The sequence below is a fragment of the Strix aluco genome, chromosome 28 (assembly GCF_031877795.1).
Source record: "Strix aluco isolate bStrAlu1 chromosome 28, bStrAlu1.hap1, whole genome shotgun sequence".
NCBI classification, from domain to species: Eukaryota; Metazoa; Chordata; class Aves; order Strigiformes; family Strigidae; genus Strix; species Strix aluco.
Window position 1 is genome coordinate 2893631 of NC_133958.1, and position 21613 is coordinate 2915243.

Genomic DNA, 21613 nt, shown 5'->3' on the forward strand with positions numbered 1-21613 from the left:
CTGGGCAGGCCAGCAGAGCTCCCCCAACCCATGATCCCGTGGTCACTGGAGCCACAGGAACGTCTCCCGTCAGGCGCTGGGCAGGTTAAAACTGGGAGGTTAACTCTGTGTTCAGCAGCAAGCTCATCTAGATGACCTCCAGAGGACCATGCCAACCCACGTTTTCCTATTATTCTAGGATTTCATTTGGCCAGCCCTCTTGCTTTTGATGAATGAAATGTTCAAATACAGTTAAATTCAATCTTTCCCTGAAAATTCAACCTGAGTCAACAAGCAAGTCACAAGATGGTGACTTATGATATGTTGTGCTCTAAATTGCTGCGACATGCTTTTTTTTTTTTTTCAGCAGAACACTAACATCCCTGTATACGTTAGCCTGCTCTCTTTTTCAACTCTAAATCCCAGAGAGATTAGAGAGTAAAGCTGAGCGAGGGCTAACAGCAATCCCAGGAGGACTTTGGAGGAAAACGCTTTCTTTTTCCTTTTTCATCAGCCTATCAAGATCCCCTAATTCCTGCTGTTCTGAGAACACACTTTCAGCAAGTAAGAGTGCTTCAGATCACTGGGGAGTCCCAAGCACTGATTGAAAGTCACAAGCTACCATAGTTTTTGCATTATCAAGTTGATTTTGCTTGCCTTTTTAATATGCAAAAATATCACTGGGGGGTGACAGGGAAGGGGGGAAGACACGGAGGGCTTCTTTGACTTTATTAGTTATTTTTGTTTCACTTGCACCAAAAGTTATCACTGAGACCAAGGCTGCACTGGTGCAAAATGCTGGGCAGAGGATGCAGGCTCTGTCCTGAAAAGCTCACAACTGAAATGAGATGTGCTAACACCTAGGAAGGCATTAAAAAAGTCAAGTGGCATTCCCAAGGTCATATAGTAAAGCAGTAGCAGAGTCAGAAACCCCTGACTCCGCACAGCTGAGGCAGCAGGTCCCCCCAGAGCTCCTGCAGTCGCTACTGCAATGAGCTGTCTGAAAGACCATCGCTTCACCACCGACAGGGCCAGTCGTTTTCTCCCTAGTGGCCACAAGAATGCAAGAGGAATAAGATCTACTACCTGGCCAGGTGGTAGCTGATCACCTGCATCTTGCCTCCGTGAGAGGCAGAAACTCCTGAGTTACTCAAGGCTGCCTTGCAGATGCACAATGTTTCAGCTGCTACTGAGATTGGAATGACTCTCTTCCTTTTCTGCCCAATTTTGGAGATTTCCTAGAGAAAAAAAAAAATCCCAAAATTACTAAAAGAAGCACGAATTCATTTAGCAGCTTATTTGTAGCTATTTAGAGAACTCATCTTACATGTAGTTCAATCACACCGCAAAAATAAACAAGAAATTATATAGATATTGCTCACTTAATTTTTAAAGTCACCTAAATAATTGCCTAGGGTGATGTATCTTAAAGCCACTGAAGCCCATCACGTCTCCAAAGCTAGCAGATAATGTTCACATCCATCTCTGCAGTTCACTGAAGACCTCAGAAGTGCTGAGCCAGCACCGGAGGGCTGCTTGGCAGCCACTCTGTGAGAGAGAACCCTGTGATCTGCCTGCCTCAAATGTAGTTTTATTTTCGCCGTACTAGAATATGTCTTAGCATAGTAATGACAAAGGTGTAATGTATCCCTTGACTCCAGTAATGACTGATATAATTCTCTTCTGTAGACTAATTTACTTTAACCTGCCTATGTATTATTAAAATGCCAGCCACCAGGGCATCAAAGCAAATAATGGGCATTAAGTGAAATAACTGCACGAGAAACAGATGAAGGAATACTTGGTACTGCTACTCCACTTAGGACCTGAAACTGCCATGGTTTTGGGTTTCCTTATTCTGCATTTATCTACCTACTTAAGTCTTTCTGTTTAACTCTTTTACCAATCCAGAGTTGGGCTGGCTGTATTTTTAAGGAAAGGGCTGGTTTATTCTTATGTGCCATTGATAAATACACTCACTAAAATAATGACCATCAAATCTCATCTTTCCAGGGATGAGCAGGACTCTCTGATGATCAGGAAGAACATTTTCTGCTCTCGCAGGGCACTGGGCAACATAGTGTATCTCTAAAAACTGTCTTTCCCCCTGTTTTCTGGGGAGCAAGGAGAGATTTTAATTCTTGCCCTCTAACAAGCCCAAACCCAACCAAGTCTGCCAGAGCCTTCTTTATTGCTCTTAGTGTTATGAGGGAGGCATTCCAACGCTTGTGCATGGGCAATAATATCAGGCAGGTAATTTCTTTTTCTTAATTTAAGGCAAGGTTCCAGCTTGATGGACTCACAGCCTTATCAAACCCCCTTTCCTTTATATAGGCTTAAAAAAGTGACTAGTGACATAGAAAGGAGCCCAAGTGCGAGAACCATCTAAAAATGAATAACCTTCAGTATGTAGTACATTAGACCCTTAAATCTTCATGCAGCTCAAAAATATCTATAAAAGCACCAGATTTTCCATGTACAATGTGCCAAATTCCTTCAGGGACTTTTTCCAATGGGGAGTCAAGATAATATTGTGTTTATCAATCTTCAGAACACTCTCAATTCATTACGGAAAAGTACAGCTTATTCCAAAAGATTTCTAAATCTCAGAGCAAATTATTGCCAGTCTTGGAAATAATTCCAAGCAGCAGACTGCTTTTATAGGCTCTTTTTCCTTGGTTGCAGATCCTGCCCACAGCATTATCAGGACAGTGTAATTTCAGTGCCCTACTGACATTTGCAAGACAATTATTAGCTAGAGAGACAGGCAGCAGTCAATTTTTTTCCCAAAGTCTTCCAGAACCTGTTATTTGGTCGCATCAGTTGTTGTCTTTTGCACAGCACAAAGTTCAACAGCTTTGGTCTGAAGGTCAGCCTGTTTTTTTTTTCTTCTTGTCTGGATACTGCACAACCGAGAGCTCTCCCAGCAGGACCGCAGCCTTCCCCGGGAGCTCTGCGGCACTCGGCACGCACGCACTGTGCAATGACCATAAAGATGCCACCGCCAGCAAACATTCCGTAATGACCCCTCTTCAGTAACGCCCTATTTGCTGCTTGCTGGGAGAGGAATCGTTAGGGACGCTGCAGAAAGTTTGTATTTCTTGGGTCTTACCTGGGCACCTGGTGAGTTGCTCCATCCTCCCTTTCAGAGCAGTCGCTTCCCTCACAAGAACTGTACGAAGAGGAGTAGAAAGACCTTCCCTAAGAAGAGTTTGGACATATTTTGAAGCTGAAATTGTAATATAATCATGTGATTCCAGGAATTGATACTTTAAAAACAAAAAAAACAAATATGAAACTCGTTACAGAAGACTGGAGATGAACATATTACAATCTTGGGTTTTTGCATTACAGTTGAAGAGTAAGTTTGCTACCAAATGTCTTTGGCTTTAATTGCAGCCGTGGTAGTTCAAGTTCCAATTTCTGGTACATCTGGAGTCCCAGACGGGCTTGTATAGAGCCCTTTTAGTTTGATCACCACAACCAACATCAGCTCAGGACATGCTGCAATGACTTCTGCTTTGATCTAAAGCAATCCATGACATAAATATTTAGCTCTTCATGACCTTTAGCACTTAAGTAAGGTCTTCACGCCTTCAAAACATTCTTGGAACGTTACCTCCTTAATTGTCAAGAATACAAAGGAAAGTTATAGGGTTCTTGCCCAATACACTGGCATCAGTGTATAAACAGCAGAAACTCAGTGACATTTCAGGAAGAAAAGCACGAATTCATCCAGGAGACTGTGCACACAGCAGTATATTTTGTTCTCCTTGGGCAGCACAATTCCCAATAACTGCAAAGAAAATCTATAATCTGAGTCTAATGCCAGTTCCAAACATCCTCCAAACCAATGTGAAAATTAAGTTATTTTGAAATCAGGAAATGAAAAAAGGGGGTTTGTTTAATTTTACCTTCCCTTTCAGTAGTTACAGAGTTGCTTTTCCCAGAGTGTGGGGGGAAGTTGCATTGTTGAGGATTATAAATGGAATTAAAAAATAAACAGCTACTCTCCAATATTCACATGACCCCAGCAGCTGGGGGTTTAAGGAAAAAACATATGAAAAGACAATAAGTATTCCTGCTTGACATTTCCTTCTCTGGTTTTGCTAGATACATAACTGCCCTCTTAAAAACTGAACCAGAATTATACAACTGTCTTTAATGAACCTTATAATAAAAACATTACCATTCTCATCCTTTAGGAGCATGGGAATGCCATTACACTTTTGATGCTCACTGAAATGTTTTCTGCTGCTGATCCAGAGCCCACAGGAATCAATGGGAGTTCTTCCATTTTCAGCTCAATAGGCTGTGGGTCAATGTTTTAAACTCTATTTGAAGGAAACTAGTGTTTCGAGCAGCTTTCTCCCTCCATCCGTAGCACTGCTAAAGCTGACAGATATCAAGATGTCTAATCGAGCTGGCTGTAAACTCATCACCTAGCCTTTCACTCCATTTTCTTTTCATTTCCTGCCTAACACTTAATTCTAAATACGTTACCTTCGATGCATCAAGTTGACTTTGTAGGTCCATGTTTCCCTGCAAGCTGCCTAGCACACAGAATGTGTACCTCCATACATATTCCTCCTTTCCTTTCAGAGAAAAATATGTAAGTATTTCAGGTGAGAAACACGGAAGACAATATAACACCGTCTATGTGATACAAGACTCAGCACTTCCAGAAATTCATTAAGCCCTTACCTTGTGGCCAAGTGTACTTCTCATAAACACACCCAATAGAAACACTTGAAACAATCACAAAATTCATTATGTCCTAAAGCCCACTGTTGTATAATTTACCCTCCAGGTAAAAACTTAAACCTTATGTTCTAATCGGAATTGGTTTAGCTTCAGCTCAGGGTTTGACTGAAAAGTCTGCTTTCTGATAGAAAAAAACAACAAAAAACCCCAACACCTTTAATAAAAAAAGGCTTCTTTCTTTCTTTCTTCTCCCTTTTCCCCTCCCCCAGGCCCATGGAGGTATTCTGATAAAATCACCTCTTAACCTCTTCTTAGACAAGCCAAATAAATTGAGCTTCTTCACACTCAGGCTTTTTAAACCTCAAAACAATTCCTTGAGCTCCTTCTAAGAGGCGAGAGAGAGGTGAAACAGGACAAAGCATTGTTCCCTCCGTCCACGGCGTCACCGTGTCACACATCCAGAGAAATCATTCAAACAGTAGCTTGGCTGTGGTGTCCCAACCACAAAATAGTATGTTTATTTTTTCCACCACTTTTTTTGTTGTCATTTTATTGATAAAAACTACACAAAAACTAACTGATCATAATAATTAATTAAAAAAACAAAAAACAATGTTACACATTCGCCTGTGTTTTAGAAATTGTGTCAGCCAGTGAGTTTCACCAAATACTCTTGCTTTAAAAGATTTTCCTTCTGATCCATTTCAAGCACATCACTTCCATTTTGGTTCCCAAACGTCCATTAATTTTGCTTAACAAGCACCGCTGGACTGTAAATATCAGAGTCGTTACTCCGTTGCATGTTTTCCCCTTTTTTAGAGCCCGAAAAGTAATTATAGTGTCAACAATGAAGCACAATGAAGATAGTAAAAATCAAAAGCACCCTCCATAGTGTACAGCCTGTGTCTTAAATGTACATGCACCCAAGTTTCTTTGTTTCTGCTGCATCAATTGCCAATGTCCTTTTGGTTCAACATAAGCTTTAATGCCCATGTCTGAAGTTTGAAATATTAGCGCTTGACCACTAAAAAAAAAAAAACCAACCAGAAAACAAACCCCCAAAAGAAAAAAGAAAATATATATCTATCTTTTGTTTGTTTAAAAAGAACAAAAATATTAAACAAATCTTTGAAGAGTAATAAACACTTAATAAGGAAACATGGCTGACCCACCCCACCCAAACCCTTGCCCTCCCCACCCCCTTTATTTTTACCTGTGGTTCTCCTTCCCTGGAACCGTGCAATGTAGAAAAATCAAATATACAAACAAAACTCTTAATCCATCCCTTTATGTAGCTAGAGTGAAATCTATTTTTTTTTTTAATAAGAACTTGACAATCTCTCTTTAATATTTACATTGAGGAATTTGTTTGAAAGTTTAAAGCAAAGAAAATCCTGAAGTTCTCAGTGTGTACTGCAAGATAGCATTTCCACAGTCTGCGGAGTTTGCTTTATCCCCTTCCCTTTGTCTGTGTTGGAACATTTGTAACTGGAATGGTAGATTTGAGTTCCTTGCCCTGGTCTCTTCTGAGATGAAAGGTCCCTCAGAAGACCTCCCCACTCCGCCCCCCGAAGCAGTCGTCTCCGCGTTAGTTTGGTATTCTCTCAATGTAAATGGCTGGAGCAGCCGAACGCGCGATCGTAGCTATGAAGCTGTGGTCTCGACTGAGTTCCAGGTTGGTTGTCTCAGCCTGCTCCCGGGACATGGTGTCGTACCCCTTATTTACATGGAGAGGCTTATGAGCTTGGCAGTATCCGATCACTGGCTGGTCGTAACTGTAATAGGGTAAAGTCTTCATGTGGTGAGGAACCTGCACCAGAGAAACAGAGATCAAAAGAGAGACAGACGTCAGTGGCGCGTGCTTAGTCGCGCGTTCGTACAGCATCTATCGCAACGCGGCCTCAACCCCCCTGGTGCTCAGCACGCCCGCGTTCACCACACAGTTCTTGCGGCAGGATAAACCTTTGAGGCTGCCAGGTTGCCCCCGGCACGCGCGGAGCCCTCTGGAACGGGGCTGCGTACGTGCGTGCCAGCAGCGGGTCCCCACGCGCGGAGGGACGTTACATCTGCTGAGAGCCTGAGCGATCCCAGGCTGGTCCAGGCCCTCTGCAGGGAGCCGAAGGCAGGTTAGAGGGGGCTACTCTCCATTTCTGTGGTTGCGGGCAGATTTCCAAAGTGGTCTCGCGTGCTGCATTCTGACCTCTTTTGGACACTCCGGCTATGAAGGGTAAACTGGAAGCTGCTGGTAATAGCAACCTTTTAAAAACTGGCCCTTCTTCCAGCGCTTCAAAACGGGCTGAGCATTTCTACAAAACTCAGACCAGCCCGAGCGTGTCAAAGGCCCAGAAAGCCTGGCTGCCAGCATGTCTAGCTTTCAGCACAGCTGGAACACACCTTTACTTCTTCTGTGACAAAGCTGCTTGCCCAAGGTCCCGATTTCCTGGGTTCTTCATCTCACAACCTCACCAAGAGAAACCCTATCAAAGCAGCTCAACTGATGCTCGCTGGAGCTGAGCAGATCCCCACCTTGTAAGAATGGCCACGTACTTGAAAAGTCTGCAAAATCTATCCTGAATCGCATCTCTCTTCTTTATGTAAATACTCAGAAACTGCCAGCCCCCCACCTTCTTTTTTTTCCCATAAATGTTCTATGCTTGCAAATGTTAATCCTACAACTAAATATGATTTATGGCACAACATCAGATACAAATCTTCGCAGATAATTTTATCATCTGCAAGAGATGAGCTGATCAAGTAGAAAGAAATATGCTCTTAGGGAAAAAACCACACACTGCAGGAGATACAGGCAAGAGTTTATTCTAACACTGCTAGAAAACCTGGGCTCATTATAGCTGGAGATATCCTACACATAATTTAATCTTGGAACAAATGGCTTTTTATTTTCCATGCCGAACTTTAAGCGAAGACTACATAGCTAATTTGTCACAAATTTCCATTGTATGGCACACTTCATTCAAAAAGGTATGAAAAAAGCAAAGGCATTAAGACTAATTATAAGTTTTGCAGGGTTAGAGTTCCTCTTGCATTTGGATCTCAGCAGTTAGATTCCTCCCCCTGCTTCTCTGCAGAATGCTGGAGAGAGTCCAAAACTCTTCCACTAGCTGGAATTCAGCTGAAAACGTCATTTTACGTGACAGCTGAATGGCAGGAACGCAGAAGACAAGCTGCTCAGTAGAATTTGATGGGACAACTGTGTTCACTTGTGGATCAAATTCAGCCACAGTGCAAGAAACTGTAACTCCCTTTGGATACAGTAATATCTGTGCCAATTCGTATCAGGGCTTGAATTTGTCCTCAGCCTTTAAGGCAGCTCTTTATGATTCTATAAAAGCCAAGGACTGTTTGTGTTCTGGAGAGTTGAGAGATTGAGGTCCCGGCTTTACAGCAATAATACACAGTACATTAACCACCCGAGTCCTGTGTGCAGCTCTGTTTGCTTGTTTTCTCCCCTTCTCCAAACAGGAGTCAAAAGGATCAGGATCTCAGCAACATCCCTAAACGGTGGATAAACACGCTTCCTCTTCAACTGTTTCTCAGTAGTTTTATAGAATCTTTTGCCTGTTTTCACTTAAAACTTTGAGTGTGTCTGAAATCGTATTAGTAAGGGTCACCACGCCATGTGTGTGGAGGGAAGGTGGATATTCTCTGTCAGTGTAAAAACAAAACAGAACAGGTTTTCAAGCAACCCATGAGATTAAGGAATTGTAGGTTAATTTGTAGAAAACATTTCTAGGATAATGAAGCCCAGTAATGGATCTGCACCTCCCTGTTCTTGGGCCTGGCCCTCATACTACTCTTCCTCTCCCTCTTTTCAGTGTTCCACTAAGGGAAATTAAAAAAATAATTGTGTCAAATGACTGTAAGAAGCATTATCCTTGAGGTACCTCCAATAAAGACTGAATGAAGAAATGTCAACAACCCCTGCCCCCAAGTTACTTCTTGTGGTGCCTCAAGAACTGAGGTACCAACCATATGAACAACACAAAAAAGAACCTTCTGGATCAAAGTGAAGGCCTCCAGGCTCTGGAGACTGTCCCCACAAAATGGAGTGTCCCTTCCTTCCCTGAAACTACTTCTCTGAAATGTAACGTTGCATTTTCAGAAGGACATGAGGGATCAGTTTGCATTTACAGTGAAGTGACCAAACGTGAAACCTGAGCCCACAAAAGCTTTTTCAGGACACGGCCTTGACTGTAGAAACTATCCCAAATGTGGGTGCAATTGTACCACTACTCAGTTTGATGCAAGCGAAAAGGATGGGAAATACTGATGACATCATTCACTCTAGACAAAGCTGATCTTGTATTTTTTCCTGGATCAGAGATCAACAAAACATTTAAGAACACCTAAGTTGCTGAAAATTAATTCCAGAAGTACTTTTGCTCCAGGTTCTGAAGTAACTTCTTTTTTTGTTTCATTATGGCTATGGAACTAATGCCTGAGATACTGAGAGATGTGACCTTGGACAAGTCACTTTATGAGCTGGAAAATGAGAAAATTAAGTCCTGCCCCTGCTTGCCCTTGGAGACTAGAGCTCTTTGAAGCAAGGGCTGTTTGTGCAGGGACTAAGACAACACAACTCTAACCTAAGCTGGGGCCTTTCAGCTGCCATGGCCTCCAAGAGACAAAAAAGCCGATGACTAGAGCGAAAAAAATCCAAACGCTAAATACCTCAGCAAATAAGTACAGCCTCTGGGAATCTCTCATCTCTATCTCAAGGTCTTTTCCACAGAAGACACATTTTTCACTAGCTAGAAAGTGGGAGTAAGGCTGAGAATTTACCTGCCAGCAAATCAAAGGCAGAGCCAAGAACAGAACTGGGATCCCCTACAGGGTGTCCTTCACCGTCTCCTCCATTGCACTCTGCTGCCACTAACCGCAGCCACTCGTGCTACAAAACTCTTTAAATTTAGTTTTGGAAGAAGTTATATTGTAAATGAAGATAAAGCGTTGCTCACGTGGGAACACAACAGATACAAAACTCTTTCTTTCATATCATCTGTCGTAACATCTGATTCCGCTCTTGGCTTTGGGTGCTCGCTCCCGGTTACGCCCCGTGACAGCCCGGTCTGGTGCAGTCAGGGGAGCTCAGAGGTGGGACACAGAACGCCAAGATGTAGATGATGCATGTGTCTGTTCACAGCATTTTCCGAATAATTCCTATTTTAATTTCTAAAAACATCACTACCTAATACTTACTTGAAGGATTAAAACTTTTGGCAGTAGGAAAAACATAAATCAACAAGAAAAGGAACTCGAGAGTCACTGGTGTACACGTGATGGACGTTTTGGTTTTAGGCCATGTGTGGCACCAAGTAGGATTGTCTTCTGCTCTAATGCCTTACAGTAAGTGACCACACTTCTATCCAGCGTTGCAGATAGTTAATTAAGTCAGCGAACGAATCTGTGCTTTGAAGAAAGCCCTGACTTGTTTACGCAATGAGCTTACTGCCCTACAAGCACTGTAAGCGTTCAGCGCGTGTTCTGGGCTAACGGGCTGGATTAGTTGGCTGGTGTTGACTTCTGAAGTCCACACCTCTGTAGATCTTCACTCTAAATATAATAAACATCGCATTTTAGCAGCCACACACTTCAAACAAAGGTTCTATTACAAGCAAAATTTACATAAATCCTCAGCTGCAGGAGGAAGACAAAAGATTTAGCGGTGGAAATTTAAGAATGCAAATCTTCTCTTTCGCAGTCGAATTGACACTGGAGAGGTTAACAGCCCAACAGCCCTGCTGCAGCATAACAACGCCCCTCAAAACAAGTTGGACTAACTTGAGTTTACCTGAAGTTCAGTGAAATTCTGGCCTGCATTAATGTTTCTCAACATTGCCCGTCCGCTTTTCCTTTGACATTCAACAGCAGCGTTCAGATAAACCCTCAGTCATTCCAACACGCAGATACATGTATCCACATTCCAATGCAGGTGTTTTGTCTTTTTGATTTAACACTGCACTGAATTTTACCAGCAGCGTTGCTCACTTATGTCAGAAATACTGGGAGGTAAATTAGCTAACATTCTATAAATTTCTGATTATTATTACACAAGAAAGTTCTATTTAAAAATGTCAGTGGTAAGAATTCAGCTTGAACTGCTTCTCACAGGTCCAAACCTAGATTTTTACCAAAACATCAATAAAAATCCTTATTCTGGAGCTTGGAAAGTATATCAGTAAAGATGTAACCTTACAATATAGCCACCAAATCTATGGAGCTTTAAAGAATATTGGATTGGGCCCTAAGTGAACATCAAGTGGCCTTATTTCTAAAATACTTTTCTCTCTCTCCCACCTCTCACAGAATGTTAAACATGCTCACACACTCTTAATCTCTTGGGCTGCCTCCTAACAGGACACTTCAGACAACCCAAAATCCGGTCCTGGTATGGACTCCAAGGTATGGCACCTCTCTGTCAAGCAATGCCAAGGGTTGAACACAATACCAAGTTCTTCATGCTGACTACAACTCCTGCTTAAGTATTTTCTGCTGTGCTCACAGCAACAGACTTACTGCAGTGAAGACTAGTTGAGGGTCAGACAGAGATTAACTCTCTGTCTCACTCAGAACCACTTGCAGTTCAGCAAGATCTAATCACCAGCAGTCCCAGGTTGAAATAATTTCCCAGCAAACTGTTAAATTGAATTTTGGAAACACAGGTTTTCAGAACAGATCTATTTCATGTTGGAAACAGTATGAGGTTTTTCTTTATGCTCAATTTTGAAGAAAGATCTCCCACCATTCATTATCCTGCAGAGAAGGAAATTCTTTACTGAGAAACATGAATAGCCGTGGACATCTAAGTGACACACTACCAGAATTATCAACAAGCGGATGGAAATGCAACATAAGGACGGATTGACAATCCCCACACAGTTTCTGGGGGGAAGTCCATGGTGGGATGGAGTGCACTTTATTTTTTTCCCTGAATGGAGAATGGTGTAAGGGCCCAAACTGTCACAGGATCCTCAGACAAGTAACTGCTTTGGCAAGGACCTAAAACCTGGAGCCTGGCAATCGAAGTGATGTACTTTCTGAGAACCAGACTGTTTCAGCTGTCTCAGTCTGGGTAGCTGGGCTTTACACATTCACTGTTTAGACACTGCAGTTTATATGTCTTCAATTCTGCTGCTTCTGTTTTCAAAGAGAAAGAACACTTTGTTTCTAAAACTAAAGACGTGCTCCATTCATCCTGATGGAAAATGCGATAGGACAACCACCACTGTCTTGCAGCAGACACATTTTCCTTCTAAAAACCAGAACATGAATATTCTTGGGCAGTTGAACATTATCTGATTTCACATTCGCTGGTACTCTATAATCCAGGTAAACTGATTTGTGGGTAAATCCTTGACTAGTTAATGATTACGTGATAAAATTACACGCAACTTTAGAAGTTGTCCGTATGTAGTAGAAACTCAGAGTTACAGAATATGGAAGCTATGTTTTCTCATTAGTGCTAATATTTAGTCTCAGAACACCATGACTTCATTGCTGAATTAGCATCATAGCTGTTGATAAATCAAATTCAGAGTTCATTTTAAAGCCTATCATAATTTAGAGTAAAAATAACAAGATATACTATCATAGCTTTACGATTAGTGAAGCGCACAGCTTCACCTTAGAGATAGATTGATTAGGCACATTAGGCAGATATAGCTCGTATAAACAATTTCAGTGGATTTCACGCTGCTGAAAAATCACAGTTAACAACCCTGGAACATCCCCTTGGAGTCAGCTCAGAAAAACATTCCTGTTCAGGAAAATGCACAATCACACACTTCCTATTAAACCCATTAAAAGGGGCAAATGCAGACACTGAGTTAGTTCTGAAATACAAATGGGTACGTGTTTTCTTCTGTTTCCAACTGGAACAAACACAAAAGTGCCTGGCTGGTTTTTAAAATAAGCTTTTTGTTCTGAAATTCATGTTTCCTAAGGTAATTCTCATACTGACACAAAAGTCAAAATCTCGTTTATTAAAAAATTCAGCACTCAGATGTCCGAGTGATCTGTTAGGAGGTGGTGTGAGGTTTTTATGAGTACTGGTTGTACTGAGGTTGTCTGTGTGACATCTGAGCATTTCAGGAAAATTGTCAACTTGATTTTTATGTGAAGGTCTTCAAAATCTTCAATTAGCCCAGGATTTCTTAGAGTTACAGATCCCACTGGGAACTTTGCCTGAGGTTGGTGAACCTACACTGGGCATGAAGCGTTGAGCAAGAATCTTCTGGTAGCTTGAATTGTCGGCGCAACTCCCACAATCGATTTCCTGCAATTTCAAGTCCAATTTCCTTCCCACTCCAGACAGAACATTCTTTGCCCCCTCTATTTCCCACCAAATCAGATTAATGTCCACTGGGAGAGAAGACAGACAAGAAGGAAGCCTCAGTCTGTAGCTAAGGGTCCCACGCTACATGGTAGTGAGCTCACTGCTCTGAAATCATTAACGTCGTGATGAGATCCACCAACTCTGTAGCTACCAGTTTTCTCCAAGAAACTGAGGACATACTGCTAAACATCCACAGAGGATTGGTGTTCCACTGGGATGTGTAATATTGTCAGTTCCTAATCTCTTGCACGCTTGTACATATACATACAAGCTTGCATATATGTTCTTAAGTCAAAGTGCTGTACAAAGTAAGCTTGTCTTGTAAATAAAGCACAGTATCTCCTTGGATTCACTTCTTTGCACTCTTTTTTTCCATGTCTATGCTTATGTCCACCCTACAAACGGATCTTATGAGCATCCTGCATCCAATTAGACTTGGATCCTACCAGTCCAGCTGCATCGGGGCCTCATGCTGGGTCCTGCCAGGCCCAGAGCTTCAGGTGTTGAACACGCTTCTGACCAAAGCGCCCAGCGCATTTACCAGACTGCAAAAACGAGGCAAAATGAGCAGTGAGCAGCCAGGACAAACCCTGCCCTCCTGAGCAGATCTGAGGATTAAATCAAGGTCTTAAAAAACCAAGCCTGAAATCTTCTGAAGGCTGTAGGGGTTGGGCACCAGATGGTTTCTTCAACACCTGGAAATAAAAGGTTGTGGTTGGCAGGTCTTAGACCATGTTCTAGTAAAAAAAAGTTGGTATCAGTGGAAATTTGGAGCCTAAATACTATGAATGACTGACAGATGGGTCATTAATCTTACTCAATTTTTGTATTTCTGGCTGGGAAAATGGGATCCCAACGTTGACAGGGGCTGTCAGAAGAGAGGTCTTCGTTCGAAAAATGTAGAGAAACAACAGACAGAGGACACAGGGCAGAAGACAGTGCAGCCATCAGCTACTTTTGCATGTCCTATTCAAGGTCTGTTTATAGTTCATAAAAAGTTAACTGAGAATTAATAACTACAGGAATTAAATAAACATCATTGTATTAGATATGACAAGCATTTTAACTAATACATTAGATGTCATGTTAATAAGCAACTTAGGGATATATGGGACTATATAATACTCTACAAAATTGATTGATTTGATATAAAACAAAGTTAATTAAAATATATCTATTAATTTCTTACGTGGCATTAAAATATTCACCAACTTTTAAAACCATCTATAAGCTATACAGGGTATACCATAAAGACAGAATTTTATGATTTATTCAGTCATCCCTCCAGAGTGTATTTCATGTTTTAAACCCCTATATAACATCACCCTGTCAGTTCCACTGACACTGTGAACTGGATTTTAAGCTTCCCTTTCCTTCCCTACAGATAACTTCCTAATCCTTCTATCCAATCACACAAACGCCTTTGCCTTTACAACCAAACCTCTCGATGGACTGTTTAACTAAGTGTGCTTTTCTAGAGATCAGGAGAAAAATCATGCACACCCCACTGCTCCCTCTATGGGCAGATTTGATCTTTCAATCAGTAAATGAAAAGGTTTCCCTAAAGGAAACTCCCAGAAAGAAGAAAGTCTTCTAAGCCTTGTTATTGTTCCTTGGGCAAAATATTTCTTTTAAATTGCTTTATCTGCTTTTTAAGGAGTATCTGGCTCCTGACAAAAAGGTCCACTGATGAAAAACTTGAAGTGAGATTCACAGTAACCTTCGATTTTCCGCCGTGCAAGGCCGATAAAATAAACAAACTATCTAGATATTCTAATTGGAAAGCCATTAATATTGCTTTCAGAGCTATTAGGATAATTTCCTATAGAATTCAATAGAAATAGAAGCATGGTGGTTCAAAACAATTTTTACATTGCTTAGGGACAGAAGATTAGTTTTTCAAAAGCGATGCAACACGTTGGAGCAGTTACCCATCTACAGGCAAACAGCTCCCTATGGTGCCTCTCCACATCTCTGGGTGCCTAAATACACATACCTGCAAAGATGTAGTCTCTTTTAAGGCAGCTCAGCTTTCATTTAGAGACTTTAAAAAGCTGTATTCTCACGAGGAACTTCTGCTCCCTATGCATTGCATTAAGAGCTGGAACGCGCAGATCATTTGTGCTTAACGTATCAGGACCAGACAAAGGTCCATCTAGCCAAGTCTCCAAGGGATCAAGAAGAAAGAGCAGAGCACAGGTCAACAATCTGGTAATAACTTCCAGAGAGCATTCTCCTGACCTCCAACACCCCCAGCTTCAGTTAGCTTTCTAAATTGCTGGTATTTCAGGCCCAAAATGCTATGGAGCTGGACCATCCAATGTATTTAAGAGCCTGAAGCATCCTCACAGGCCCTAGGTCCAGTGCAGCATTTGGGAAACAGAGCACATTGCGTCTGTCAAAAAAGAATTATGAGAATAAGGGAAAAGGTAGAGTTGTTTTTCCATGCAGTGATCAGAAAGATGGCAACCTGCTCCATCCATTACTCACAATAAATAAGTACAGTATTTAATATGAACATCTGATAACATTGCTGCCACAGTGACAAATGAAGGCGCTGGAATATGAGTGAAATAAGTCTTTGTCTTATATTAAAATACTGCCTTTTCATTAGATCTGCCTGGAATTTATAGTGCGCAGAAGAGCTATCCAGAAATTGATGGCTTCTTTAAAGACTTTTAAATACTATTTAAAGTTGTACATGGATTCTGTACATCAAGAGACCAAAAATGTACTTCATAAAGCTGGAGAAACGTGACTCAAATTGCACAATATTTTGTCCTCAAGACATGAGTAAGTATAAACAAGGCAACATGATGGCTTATGATTAAAACCCACACCCGTGCTAGAAGAAAGGGATCGTGGGTGCCTTATACTGATAAAAGAAATGGAAGATTTCTCTTCCATGTTATCTAGCTATACTATACCCAAAAGGTTTTGACTGGAGTCAGATAACAGTCAACCCATCTTTGATTTAAAAAAACGTTCAGAGCCACATTTATAATTGGCACTAATTCCATTTAATACATCAATATTAATTATACAGATAGTATCCAGTCCCTGCATCACCAACGAGCTATAACGACAAAGTCCTTCTCCTCTGTCATCACTTAAAATTCAATGCTCAACGCTATGGCATTGACCTAAGAGAGCAGATCATCTGTTTTATTTTTCAGTCATCTCAAGAGGATCTGAAGGGGTCCTTCTTTACAGAAAATGGCTGCCAAAGAAAAGAATATCTGGCAAAAAAAATAAAGAAAAAAGATGCTCATGCTACTGTTGTTCCACTTTATCTGGGGATCGGATGGTCTATATCAGACCATCAACATCCAGAGCTGTTGATCAGGAATGTCCTAAACTAAAAGAAGAGAAAAGCAAGCAAAGCATCACGACTGTAAACTGAGCACAAGTTCAAGAAATTATTCATTTCTCCTGAGAAAACAGTGAGATAAATTCACTCCAGTGGGAGAGAAGAAAGAAACCGTTGGCACTACAGACCTTCTTGGACACGGGAGGGAGCTCCTATTATACTGAATATCTCAGCAGGATTCTACTCACGAGAAATTACACGATTTTAATTGCCTCCACTGCCTCCTAGCAGAGGTATCAGTGTGTACGGTGGCACAAACATACTGGCAAGAACATTAATCCAGGAGCAGAAGAGCATCATCTTCTCCTGATGCGTGTGTGTCACTTCCATTAGCACTGATGGGAGCAGCGTGCCTACGCTGAGAAGAAACTGCAACCCCCCAGTTTCCAAAAGGTACTGATATATGACTCATATTGGGGTGAGGATTTATATAATCACCATCTTCACTGAAAAGTTAAGGAACAGTCTCTGCATCTTGCAGCACTATAAGTTAAGGCAGAGTAGGGCAGAGCTAGAGGGAAATTACTACTTTAGGTTGAGGGCAAGAAGATAATTTAAGGGATGAGGATGAAGAATTGGCAGGAGGTGCCCAGGTGTGGGCGACAGGTTGCCAGGGGCGAAGGCTGGAGGACCTTGGAGGGCTCCTTGGAGGCCGTGGCTGTAAGTCAGCAGGGAGGGTGGAGTGGCTGGAGCGTGCCCAGACCCCGGGCCTGGCTTAGGAGTGCTGAGCAACAAACGCTCAGCTCCTCCCAGCTCCTCTGCCAGACCCACTGACCACACAAACCGTGACGGGAGAGCAAGTTCAACTCCTTAACCAGCGGCCAAGGGGAGATGCTGCTCAGCCCATGAGCTCCAAGGAGAATCCATCTACTGAACCTCAGAGGCCACCAGTCTGCCTTGCTATAAATATATGACTAGTAGGTATAGCTATGTAGTTCACCCTCCACCCACCTGTGTCAAAACAAGACACTATAGGGTAATACAAGGACTTTAATTAAGCTCATAAAAAGCCTTCAGACCCTCGGATGTGAATTGCTGCAACAACTCACTGCGTTCCTAAAGCCTCTCTTTCCTGTGACAGGGCAACCATATTCTGCCATTGCTCATCTACGGGCGCGTGACACGCGAAGGAGGGATGCCACAGCAGCATCGCTCCTGCTTTCCCCACAGACTCCTGAAATGGCAAACAGGGAGAAGAGAAAAGGCAGGGCAGGGACTCGCACAGTACGCAGTATTAGAAAATTAATAACAAACATGGGTTCATGCTTCAGTCACGTTCTATAGAATCTTTGTATATCAGAGACCAAGCAAGCAGAAAATTAATGCAAGACTGTCCAGCATTGCAGGCAAGGACATTTCACAATGATAGCATTATTTTTTAATACTCTACAGAAAACAAATGACTTTTTCATTCCTCTGGGCAAGTTTTATAATATGCAGGGAAATCATCAGTAAAGACATACTCAGAATCCCTGAGAAAACAGGAAGAAAGATGGGTTAGAAAATATTCTTGGCTTAGCAATCTTTGCTGCTACAAAACCAAGTGGATCAATTCAATTACTCCATGAAAGCAAAACCAATGGAAATAATTATTGAGCCACTGTAGTTTAGTGACACTCTTAAAGCAAAAAGAAATGTCTGGATGACAAAAAAACCAAATAACCCCAAACAAACCACTGTGTAACGTGAGAGGAGAGTGCAGCAACTACATGGAAAAAGCACCGAAACACCAGAAACTAAGATTTAGTGGTCAACCCGCTGAGAATTGGCACAGAAACTACATAGTCAAGATGATTAAGAAGTAGAGGAAAGGACAGATGCTCCAAGCTGTTTTTTCTCTGTGGAGATGGAGTCTTCTTAACTTTGTCCCATTTCTAAGCACTGACAGAGAGCTGCTCCAGACATGGGTTCAGGACGGAGCTGTGGGACTGCTCTGTGTCAAGATCACCACCCTCCCCTTCGAAACAGCTGTCACCTGGCAAGAGCCAAAGCTGTGATTACTGGCAAACTGGTCACGATGTGTAAATCTGACCGGAAGTCTGAGAGTAGCTCTGAAAAACAAAAAGTGTTCAGATACATTCAGACACACAGAAATAAAGCGCCTTGCCTGTACAGCTGAGCACTATTGGATCTAGCCAGGAGAGGGCTGTAGAGTACATGGACTTTGGTGCCTGCTAGCTTACAGACTCTGGCATTTCAGGAAAGCCAAACAAAGCGGTCTCGTACCTGCTCTGACGCAATGAACATTAATAAGCAAAAATAGTTGTTGCCCACTTGGACCGTTTCTGTGCTCGAGCACAGCAGCAGCGATGGAGCGTAAATGAAAAGAACCAGGTTTAAAGAAGCCTGCTGGAAAATAAAATCTGCTCTGTGAGCTAGATTTTGAAAACCAAAGGAGCTGCTGTTAGAAGTATCTGCAGCTCACGTCAACAAGAGACAACATGCTTGAACAACCTCTCAACCAGCCAAGCACGAGCCAAATGGTTTCCAGCTACTCTGATATTTTTTAAACTTGTTCCGTTTGGGAAAGGTAACTCCAGTGTGTCAGAAGGGATCAGTAAAAAGGTAACTCAGCTTTTTCAGAGTGCAGTGTTACTTTGGTGCATTACTGGTGTGGTGGAACGTGGGGCTGTAACCGTTCACAACCTCCTCTGTGGGGTCTTTCCCTCTGGTGAGTCTACAGGGGTTGCAGCCAGCTAGAACCAATGCTCAGCCTAGTTCATCTGTAAGATGCAGGCGATATCATGACCTGATCCCTAACTACACAAGGGTGAAACAGACTGGGAGAAGAAATATAGAGAGATAAATAAGTCTCTCATCATCCAAAATCTGTTGTTTATTTGCAGTGCCTAGAGGCCTTGACAAAAACTGAAACTGCACTGTGGTAACCAATGCTCATGTGTTTAGTAAGAGTCCTTGCCCTGAAGAGCTTGTACTCCAGACAGGCGTGACAGATGAAGGGTGGGAGAAAGGAAAACAGCAAACAAGAAAAAGATCTCTAAACTGATGCACAGATTGAGGGACAGATTTTTCCACGAGCTAAATACATGAATACATATCTTTTATCCCTAAATGACTTCCCTTATCATGTGGCCACGGTGACTGTGTATGTGTTTGTAAGCGATACAGCCCAGCATGAGCAAATCTGCAAAGCACAAGAGTTGGTGTTGAGTACACAGTGCCCACAACATACACATTTTGGGGGATTAACATCAAACTAAGCTCCAGTCTGGTCCCATAAACTCTCAGAGCTGATCCAGCTTACCTTCATCTCCAGTGGATTCAAGCTCTGTTCTCTATGACTGCTCTGGCATGTTAACTGAAGCACATTAAGTGGGGACAGTCTCAAGACCCACATGAAAAGCACGATCCTCATCTGAACTAAACCACCAATGTAAACGCATCCTTTGGGAGCCAGGGATGCGATTCAGCTCCTGAGACAGCACTACACAGCTCAGCCCTCCCAGTTTAACGGTATTTTGACTTTGACACCAGAGTTTAAGGGGATGCTACCAGGAGTTCGCCTGCTACTCTTAAAAGAGTCCCCTTTACTTTCTCACAGTTAATCCAAGACCAACAAAGCCTTCACAGAACTGAGGACTTGTGAAGATGGATGCTTAAGCAGGTCATGCTGGGCTTCTTTCTAGAGGCAGCACACAGGGATCTCGCTGCATCCCAGGACACGAGGAGAACAGCTCTTTGGCAGAGCTCCTCTGAATTGGATTTGCAGCCCCCCAAACTGGCTCGGTGCTGAAGATAAGCTGCGCAAACCAGAGTCTTGCCTGTGTCTCTGGCGGTGTGCTGTGGCTGCCATCACCCTGAGGGCTGTCCAGACCCTTCTGCTCCTTTCCTGTCTCTTTACTCCAAACTAAAAAGAGAACAAAGGTGACATTGTGACTCCAGGCCACAGCCTGTGCACTTCTCTGGTGAAGAGACAGAAAAAGGAAGGTTGAAAAAAAATGATCCCACAGTAATTGCAGCAGGAAACATAAAAGATTGTGGAAAAGACATTGGATTTCTACTGCACTAAGGCTTCTCTCTCAAGAACAGAGCACACTCTACATTGAGGGTTTTCGCTGCCATCAGTGAGCAGCGTGAAAACCTTGAATAAGCAGAAGGGGTCAGATCAAATGTGTACTGCTCACAGGGTCTCTGGAAAGCAAAGCAAATCAAAATATCTCTGAGAATGTTTTCATTCTCACCAGGGGGACTGGACAGGCTTCCGAAATACAGAGCACAATGTTTAAAGATACAGTCTTTATCTTTTGTCTGCCCCAAAACAAGGATGGAGCAAATGAGGGACAGCGATAGGTGTATGAAGATGAATGTGGAATATGAGAAAGGCAATTTATCTCAATGGTCTGAGCTCTGCAAAAAAGACCGTAGAGCACTGGCCATTCCTCCGCATCCTTTAACATTATACATAATAGTATTTTTCAGTCACTAACAGAATGGGTTCAAGAGATTACTGGGTATTTCAGGAGCCAAATGACCACCCATCCTCTTCACACTGGTGGAACACTTTATGTTTGGCAATCAGAAATAATTCAGACTCGCACGAAATGAGATCTACTGCATACGTATCTTCCACAAAGTAAAACATGGATAATAATACTAATAAGCCACGACTCAGCAAGCGTCCTGCAGTCCCATCAGGTCTTTGCAAAATTTTACAGTGTGTTTTCAGCCTGTCACATTCGTAAGTCAAATCATGGTAGCAACATGAACAAACATCAGTTGTTTGCCCTTGTGCTGCACCTTTCATCCAAGGACTCCGCAATCATTATTCAGATAAGTCTGGTGTTGCTGCTTTGAGATGAGCGGATATCATTACCCTCACTTTATAGATAAATAAACAGAGGTCAAAGAACTCCCCCAAGGCAATCCAGAGAGTTAAATACCTACATCAGAGGGTTTAACAAAGACTGATATCATTATTCCTACCAAAAAGACAAGGGAACAGAAACAAGAGTTGAAGTTGTTAGCCTAACATCAGATAACTGGCTCTGGATCTTTGGTCTCTAAGAAAACCCAACCTGAGAGTTGCCTCCCAATTTAACAACTAGTATCAGATCTATCTAGAAAGAGCCATAAAAATTTATTGCACCTTAATGCGCCGCTGTGCTTGCTTATTGCTATATTCTTCAAACAAAGCGAGTGTTGGGTTTCCTACATCAATTAAATATTTAGATGGAGTTTCTGGC

General features: G+C 42.2%; 1 protein-coding gene across 1 annotated transcript in view; it reads right to left on the bottom strand.

Annotated features, from left to right (window-relative positions):
- Positions 1-5162: 5162 nt before the first annotated feature.
- Positions 5163-21613, bottom strand: part of LRRTM4 (leucine rich repeat transmembrane neuronal 4) — a 223731-nt gene continuing 207280 nt past the window's right edge. Inside the window, exon 4 of the mRNA XM_074808011.1 lies at positions 5163-6493. Within this exon, the coding sequence (XP_074664112.1) occupies positions 6272-6493 (222 nt within the window). The 3' untranslated portion in view covers positions 5163-6271. The remainder of the gene's footprint in view (positions 6494-21613) is intronic.